Genomic DNA, 9,327 nt, shown 5'->3' with positions numbered 1-9,327 from the left:
ATCTGCCCCTTTCAATATCTATAGAAACGCGAAGTATGAATGGCATGCTACAAAAATCTCAAAAAATATTTGTTTCGTGACAGGGCATGAAAGTGTGCAATATCGGCTTTATTTTTGTGTTTATTACCACTTCCAACTCGGCGAATTAAAGGAATATGATTAATTTGACGACTAGTCACTATTCTTCGCATGTATTTATTAAAATACCTCAGAAATTTTAATTTTATTTTAAAGCACAACATTCTTTCATGTCTGCCTTTCATGCAAAATTGATCAAAGAACCCATGATTCTTTCATTTGGTCGCCTGAAATAGAAAAAGTCGCCTTGCTCTCTGTCTTATGACGATCACGACCTTTTCCAGTACTGATCTCGATATCTCTCCCTATGTCGATGGTTTCCACGGTCCCTTCAATCTACATACATTTGGGTACTCTACATCTCGATAACCTCCCTATCTCGATATCTCTCTATCTCGATGTGTTCTGATCATATTCTGTTCTGGATTCACTCTCCTTTTGTCGACATGTTCACATTTTTAGGCTACTAGACCATCTGTGGACAATAACAAACATATCAACAACAAGATATGACACTTGTTTTGTTGTCGCTTTTCATAGCAACGAGCTTTTTTGGATCTAGCAGCCATTTCAATTTTCCTTCTTCTCCCTATCTCGATGGTCCCTTCAATATCGAGATATGGAGAGGCGACTGTACAAATAATCCCGTGATGAATTTCAAATTCACCACTGAAGTATATAGATTTAGTGTGTGGGCGAAAGCTCAGTCGATTATCGGGCGAAACCCGTTAAACGGTAGAAATATGATATCATACGTATGTGTAGAAGCTAGAACGACGAGAATAAAAATGAGATGAGTTAGTTCATTTGGAGACGTCAAAGCAATCAGTAGTTTATTTTATTTCCTCCTACCGAACAGTTCTTTAAATTATAATAGTGGCGACGAGTGATAAAAAGTGTCAAGGTCAAGTTACTGTGCTACCATAGACATATTTCGGCGGACTTTGCGTTTGGCTGATGCAGAGGAAGAATCTTGCTGAAGGAAGAATCTGGAACACTTATGCTAGGGACATAGCTGGACACGTTACTAATTCTGGAAGATTTCCCTATTCTGGACAGATTATCTAACGAGTGATCCATCAGTGAGAGAATCTTTAGAACCTTAGCTTCTAACAACTGGTGAAGTGTACGTATCAGTTCAACATCTGCTGATCATTTAGCCATTGCACAGTTTGAAATTCTAAAGTGATATTTTTCACATTAGGGAGGCCATTTTGGACGCCGAGTGATTTCTTTATCTATTATCAGTTTTATTATGATGATATAATAGACTGGAACAAAGAAAAGAAACTGAATAGCAAAAGGACAATAAGTAGGCCTTTTTACTAATTCATTTTTCTTCTATTTTGTGTAGATAAAACAGCAAGAAAGTGAGACATTGCCGGTAATTCCACATCCAGCCTGGCCATTTATTTCGTCAATTGACGGCTCGTGAGGTTGCTGACTGGCATTGCCGCGAGTAGGAAATCCCTCTAATCCCTGGGTCGGTAAATGCTGACGACGAGTTCCGGTGAGTTTGATCTTTTTTAACTTTTGGGAAGCTGTATCTGAAGTTATTGCCTATTAGCTAATTCCTGCTGTTGCATATTGACTTATTTATAATACCAATGGCTCAGTCCAATATTACAACCACACTGGAACCTTTTCGGAAGGGTTGTTCATTCAGTGATTGGGTGGACAGACTCAGATTTTTTTTTAACATGAATAAGGTTCCCGATGACGCCAAAAGGGATCATTTCATTACTTTAAGTGGTCCGGTGATCTTCCGAGAACTCAAGCTGTTGTATCCTAACACGGATTTAGCACAAATTGACTACACTGAAATGGTTTCCAAATTGAAAGCTAGACTAGATAAGACGGAATCAGATTTGGTACAGCGCCTAAAATTCAATGTTAGAATGCAACAGCCAGATGAGTCATTGGAGGATTTTGTATTATCAGTCAAACTTCAGGCTGAATTTTGCAACTTCGAGAACTTTAAAGAAATGGCCGTTAGAGATCGTATAGTCGCTGGGATTCGTGACAAGGCACTCCAGCAGAGACTTCTCAATGAAGAGAAACTTAGCTTGGAGAGTGCTGAGAAATTAATAGCTACTTGGGAGATTGCAAGAAATAATGCCATAAATATGGATTTTAATAGTGGGCTCGATCAAATAGCTGCACTTAAAGCTAACGGGGGATCTGGAACAAGATTGCAAAGACTAGCAGCTACTATGGAATTAGCATCTAGATCGCTACAAAATGAAGGCCGGGTTGAACGTGGCTCAGTTAAAAGCAGATTAGGTTATTCACCGTATAAAAAGGATCAATGGCGCAACAGGCAATGGCGCACAAACAATGGACAAAGCAGGCAATCGGACAATAGGCGATGGAACGATGGAATGCAGATGAATGACGAAGGTCCTCGACGATGGAAAAGTCCTGATTATTCTCAAATGGTGTGTGATTTCTGCAAAGTAAAGGGTCATATTAAGCGCAAATGCTTTAAATTGAAAAACATGAAGAGGGATGCGGTAAACAAGATGAATTCAAATGAATCAGGCGACAATCCGGAACTATATTTGAGTGAATTGGTCAACAGAATGCGCACTGAGTCGGACAGCGAGAGTGAAGTAGAGGGTGAGAATTTTTTGATTGAATGTATGCATGTGGCTTCTATTGGAAGAATTAGCGATCCTTGTTTATTAAATGTAAAGATTAATAATGTGCCGTTCAATATGGAGGTAGATTGTGGATCGTCTGTGACCGTGATGGGCAAAAACCAATATTATGACTATTTCCAGAATAAGCTATCAAAAAGCAAAAAACAGTTGATTGTTGTGAATGGTTCACAACTTGTTACTGAAGGAGAAGTAGATGTTACGGTGTGTTTAAGGTAGTTATACAACAAAGCCACAAATCGGCCATCTTGGAAACCACATACTTTTTCTTGTGATTTTTCAAGAGCACGAATTGAGAGAACCACAATGCCCATGGGGATGAAACATTCGTAGATCGTTTGCTTACTTGTGCTAAACAATCGACTTCAATTTCAGCATTGAACGAAAATTATTACGGTAGATTTGATCTTTTGATAATAGGAGTAGAAAACCGTATGGTGAATTTGAAATTCACCACATGGCTTGATTGTATAATCACCTTAAAGGGAATTTCCAAGAAAATGAAACTGTTAGTACTTAATTGTGACAACTATTTCATTCCACTTTTTGGAAGACCATGGTTGGATGCTTTTTTCCCGAAATGGCGACAATTTTTCATCAATAATATAACGAGCACTACGTTAACTACACAAGAAGAAATAATTGAACAACTTAGACATAAATATAAAAGCGTTTTTGTGAAAAATTTCTCTTCTCCAATCAAAGGTTTTGAAGCCGATTTAGTAATAAAATGTCAAGATCCGATCTTTAAAAAAGCGTATAACGTCCCGTACCGGTTGAAGGATAAAGTTCTGGCTTATTTAGACAAATTGGAGAGGGAAAAGGTCATAACCCCGATCAAGACGAGTGAATGGGCATCGCCAGTTATCGTAGTGATGAAAAAAAATAACGAAATTAGATTAGTCATCGATTGTAAAGTTTCGGTGAATAAATGCATTATCCCGAATAGTTACCCATTACCAACAGCACAAGATGTTTTTGCGGGTTTGGCTAATTGCAAAGTATTTTGCTCCTTGGACCTCGAAGGAGCATACACACAGTTGTTATTATCTGACAAGTCTAGGCAATTTATGGTGATTAATACCATTAAAGGACTCTATATCTATAATAGATTGCCGCAAGGCGCGTCTTCAAGTGCGGCAATTTTCCAACAAGTCATGGATCAGGTTCTAAATGGAATAGAAAATGTTTCGGTGTATTTGGACGATGTTTTAATCGCAGGAAAGGATCTTGATGATTGTAAAGCAAAGCTAATGGTGGTACTTGACAGATTGGCAAAGGCTAATATTAAAGTCAATTGGGACAAATGTAAGTTTTTTGTAAATAATTTAATACATTTAGGACACGTTATAAGTGAACATGGATTAAAACCATGTCCAGACAAGATTACTACTATAGAGGAAGCCAAAGCACCTAAAAATACTACGGAACTCAAATCATTTCTGGGTTTAATTAATTATTACCATAAATTTATACCCCGACTGTCATCTAAACTATATTATTTGTATAATTTGCTCAAAACTGGCAGTAAATTTATTTGGGACGAAAGATGCAATACGGCATTTGAAGAAAGTAAAAAATCGTTGATAAATACTAATTTTCTGGAATTTTATGACCCGAATAAGCCAATTGTTATTGTCTCTGATGCTTCGGGCTATGGCCTTGGAGGAGTGATGGCTCATATTATAGAAGAAGAAGAAAAACCTATATATTTCGCATCATTTTCCTTAAACGCTGCCCAGAAGAATTACCCAATTCTTCATTTGGAAGCATTGGCTTTAGTATGCACGGTGAAAAAATTTCACAAATTTCTATTTGGCAAAAAATTTTTCATCTACACAGATCATAAGCCATTGGTAGGAATATTTGGAAAAGAGGGAAAGAACTCTATTTATGCTACTCGATTACAGAGATTTGTGCTTGAAATGTCAATATACGAATTTGAAATAAGTTATAGGCCATCGGAACGAATGGGGAATGCTGACTTTTGTTCCCGCTTCCCGTTAAATGTTTCAGTCCCAGATGAGTTTGATAAGGAATTAATCGGTAGCATTAATTTTAGTGACGAATGTCCTATGGATTTTAACATGATTGCTGAAGAAACTTCAAGGGATGAATTTTTACAATCAGTCATTTTCTTCATGCAAAAGGATGGCCAACAAAAGTAGATAAAAGATATATCAATGTATTCGCTAATCAACAAGATTTGGAATTAGTAGATAAATGTCTTCTATATCAAAACAGAGTAGTTGTACCACAGACGATGAGAAAACAGATTTTAAAACTTTTGCACGCTAATCACTCAGGTATCGTTAAAATGAAACGGTTAGCCAGAACCAGCGTTTATTGGTTTGGTATCAATGCGGACATTGAAAGATTTGTTACTTGCTGTGATACGTGCAATAGTATGGCTATAGTTCCAAAGGTTAAAACTGAATCTAAATGGATACCAACAACACGTCCCTTCAGTAGAATTCATATTGATTTTTTTCATTTTGCTCATCACACCTTCTTATTGACAGTTGATAGCTATTCCAAATGGATAGAAGTGGATTGGATGAAAAATGGTACAGATTGTAAGAAGGTGTTAAAGAAACTTGTGGGCTTCTTCTCCAGATTTGGTTTACCAGACGTGCTAGTTTCCGATGGCGGCCCTCCCTTCAATTCTTTTGCATTTCAAATGTTTTTAAAACGGCAAGGAATAAATGTCCTCAAGAGCCCACCATATAACCCTACCAGCAATGGGCAAGCAGAGAGGTTGGTGCGAACGGTCAAAGACGTACTAAAAAATTCTTATTAGATCCTGATTTTTCACACTTGGATTTGGAAGACCAACTACACTTATTCCTAATTAACTATAGGAACAATAGTTTGACGATGGAGGGTAATTGCCCTACACAAATGATCTTTAAATATAAACCAAAGATAATCTTAGATTTAATAAACCCTAAAATGCAGTACAAAACTTTTTATACTCCGATGTTATTCAGGGCAAACAAAATGATATGCAACAACAACCATTTCCCATGCATGATGAAATTCTGGTAAAAGGTGACAGGTACATTACTAGAAATGTATTAGATCCTTTTGAGAATCTGACAGAAGGAGATGAGTTATGGTATAAAACCATAACCCACACCATACGGCTAAATGGCTTAAAGCAAGCTTTGTTAAAAGGCGCTCTCTTAACTTATTTCAGATTCTAATTGGAAACGCGTTAACCATGGCCCATCGAAATCAACTACGTTTGAGTAAGGAACGAAACCCTTTCGACGGTCCAATAATACAATGGAGCAGGCAACAGCCGCAGCAAGCGAGAAGTCCTAGTTGTGACGAATTTCATGGATTTACGGAAGCAGAATTGAAAAGAGGAAAGAAGCGTAAATACGCTGTGGAGGGTAATGAAATGCCTGTAGGCTCACCGATCAGGCGATCGAAAAGGTTGAAAAGGACGAGAAAGATAGATGATAATTTTGTATACTCAAGTTAAAATAATGTGAAATTGATCACGTTCGAATTAATTATAATTTTAATAATGTACCCTTGAATTAAAAATAATTTTGAAATTTACTAAAATACAGTTATAAGAATCTTTCTAAATGGGAAGAGCTGAAGTATATAGATTTAGTGTGTGGGCGAAAGCTCAGTCGATTATCGGGCGAAACCCGTTAAACGGTAGAAATATGATACCATACGTATGTGTAGAAGCTAGAACGACGAGAATAAAAATGAGATGAGTTAGTTCATTTGGAGACGTCAAAGCAATCAGTAGTTTATTTTATTTCCTCCTACCGAACAGTTCTTTAAATTATAATAACCACATGCTTTTCTACTTACATTTTCAAAAGCTTCTGATGTAATACCAACCTTGGTTGGCTACAGCGTCGATACACCTATAGGTATATATGCCTATATGCATATATGCCTGGCGTATTGTAGAGCTCCATAATCGTCGGTCTTGGGCGATGTTCCTCCAGTTTCCTCGAACGTTCAGGGTCCCCAGGTTCCACCGATTCCACCGCGTGCAGCCAGCGTGTTCGTGGCCCTCAACGAAGTCGCCGGCCCCGATCTGGTTCTCTGTTGAATATCGTTTTAGTTATTCTTTCTTCCGACATTCGCACTAAGTGACCAGCCCAGTGAAGTCTGCCGTATTTTATACGATTCACAATATTTTCTTCTTTGTATACTTGATACAGCTCATGATTTATGCGTTTGCGCCACACACCATTTTCTAGTTTCCCTCTGAGTATTGTACGCAGCACTTTTCGCTCGAAAACCCCGAAAGTTCTCCGGTCCGCCTCTTTTAATGTCCATGCTTCATGTCCATAAAGGACCACTGGTAGAAACAGAGTTTTGTATAGAGCAAATTTCGTTTTCGTCTGCATGTTGCGGGACCTAAGCTGGATACGTAATCCGTAAAAGGCCCTATTCGCAGCAGCAATACATCTTTTCACTTCATGGGAAATGTCATTGTCACATGTCACAAGCGTTCCAAGGTAAAAAAATCTTCAACAACTTCAAACACATCCCCATCAAGCACTACATGCACCAACACCACTAGGTCTTCCCCTATCTCTACCTGCCACCATGTACTTTGTCTTGGCAGAGTTAATGGTTAAGCCTATATATAGACGAATCCAAGTAAAAATAAGAAGAAGACACACGACGTTAACTTTGACAGATCCTACAGCAGAGCATAGAGAGATCATTTTATTATCAATTCAGTGCAAAACCGAATTACAGCCGCTATCGAAATTGGATTTTTCTCACAATTCATACGTTAAACCTAACTTCTGAAGTGGTGCGTTGTTTTCATTTGGTGATGTGCTATACAGCGCACCACTTTCGAAATTAGGTTTAACGTATGGATTGTGAGAAAAATCCAATTTCGATAGCGGCTATAATTCGGGTTTCTACTGAATTTATAATAAAATGCCTATAATAAATTCTAGACAAATTGTAATTAAAATCTGATTGATATACGGTACGGAAAAAGTTCTGAATTACATATTCGGAAGCTTATCTAAATTTTTGGAATATTTTCCGAAAATGTATCTATCATACAGTTCGGAACTTTTTCCGTATCATACTTCAATCAGATTTTAATTACATTTTGTCTAGAATTTATTATAAGCATTTTAAAATAATCTTCCTTGTGCTGTGCTGTATGATCTGTCAAAGTTAACACCGTCGTGTGTCTTCTTCTTATTTTTACTTGGATTCGTCTATCCTCGCCGTCTCTCTCTTCACTGGGACAAAAGCCTCCACTACTGCTCTGCGACCGATTCCAATAAGGTCGATGTCCTCCGCAACGCTCAGGAGCATATGCGACCGTGTGATGATAGTGCCGTTCCTCTGCACGCCAGATCTCCTAATAGCGCCTTCGAGTGCAATGTTGAACAATAAATTCGAAAGTGCATCATCCTGCTTCAATCTGTCCAAGGTCACAAACAAGGTTGACACTTTGTCCCGAATACTTGATTTCGGGCCATCCAGCGATGCATGTATCAGTCTAATCAGTTTCGCCGGAAACCCATGGTCGGAAATTATCTGCCACAACTCATTTATTTTTACTGAATCGTACGCTACTTTGAAATCAATGAACAGATGGTGAGTCTGCAATTTGTACTCCCGGAATTTATCAAGGATTATCCACTTGCTAAACACAGAACAGCAAAAATATGTGGAACGAATGAAAATTTAAAATTTGCAAAAAAAACGCTTACTTCGATGCATCACGCTCGCCTACCGCAATGTACCATACTCGCCTACTTCAATGTGCGCCTAGGTCGTCATATAAAACAACGGTCGCATCGTGGCATTCATCCTACCCGAACACAAGTGATTGTACTGCTGACCGGGTTGGTAACATCTAAATACCCGCACATCGATATCCGAGAAAGGCCGCGTGTTTCCAGGTGTGCTTTCGGATATTTTTTCTAACAAAATAGGTGCCATCAGTGGCCATCCGTATTTTATTTTAAACTATCATTAATTTGGAAGGCTCATTTGCTGTAAAGCGTTACGGAGCCGGAATCATGTTTTTGAACACAGTTTTTCATGATTATTATAAATGGCCATCCATCTAGCAGCAGCGAAATTCACTAGCCGTAGGCCGTTGTCATTTGAAGCGAAGTGAAGGCTCTTCACCGATTATGTGGCGGAAAAAGACCTCCGTCTCCGATAACAAAGTTCACGTCATGGTTTATCAAGACATTCATAAAACGTGTCCTTGTTGGATTTATCGTTTGTCAGGGCATAGATGTTAGTTAGGCTGTAATGAAATATTTGTCCCATATCTCCAATGAACAGACGATAGATCTGTTTGCTAATCCTTATAGGTTTCCACCTCATAACTCTTCCTCATATCTGCTTGCCTATGCTTTTTCGATGCCGCTGCAATATATGTCATATTTGAATGCCGTTATCGGATCCACGGCTCTGAGTTCATGTTCTCCCGAATCTAGATCATCGGACCTGCTAGATCATCGACCACCAGCAGGCTCACTCCACCAGATTCAATTAAGGTCTTGAGATTCCAGGTACCGAGTCTTCAATCATTTAACTTATTTCGTTGCCGGGTAGCTTG

At 38.4% G+C, this 9,327-nt stretch overlaps 1 protein-coding gene across 2 annotated transcripts; it reads left to right on the top strand.

Annotated features, from left to right (window-relative positions):
- The first annotated feature begins 874 nt into the window (after window positions 1–874).
- LOC134227951 (uncharacterized) lies at window positions 875–6,490 on the top strand. Of its 2 annotated transcripts, XR_009983800.1 has the most exons (3): window positions 875–1,204; window positions 1,433–1,588; window positions 5,938–6,490. XR_009983800.1 is itself a non-coding variant. In XM_062709667.1 (2 exons), the coding sequence occupies exons 1-2, from the start codon at window positions 1,686–1,688 to the stop codon at window positions 5,991–5,993; spliced, it is 1,068 nt and encodes a 355-aa protein (XP_062565651.1). In that variant the 5' UTR covers window positions 1,606–1,685; the 3' UTR covers window positions 5,994–6,490. The 2 variants fall into 2 exon arrangements, 1 of the variants encoding a protein (XP_062565651.1); XM_062709667.1 differs by lacking the exons at window positions 875–1,204; window positions 1,433–1,588 and adding an exon at window positions 1,606–2,697.
- Window positions 6,491–9,327: the final 2,837 nt, after the last annotated feature.

This window comes from Armigeres subalbatus, chromosome 3 (assembly GCF_024139115.2).
Source record: "Armigeres subalbatus isolate Guangzhou_Male chromosome 3, GZ_Asu_2, whole genome shotgun sequence".
NCBI classification, from domain to species: domain Eukaryota; kingdom Metazoa; phylum Arthropoda; class Insecta; order Diptera; family Culicidae; genus Armigeres; species Armigeres subalbatus.
Note: the sequence above shows the minus strand (reverse complement) of the source record. Positions and strands in the feature narration are given on the sequence as shown.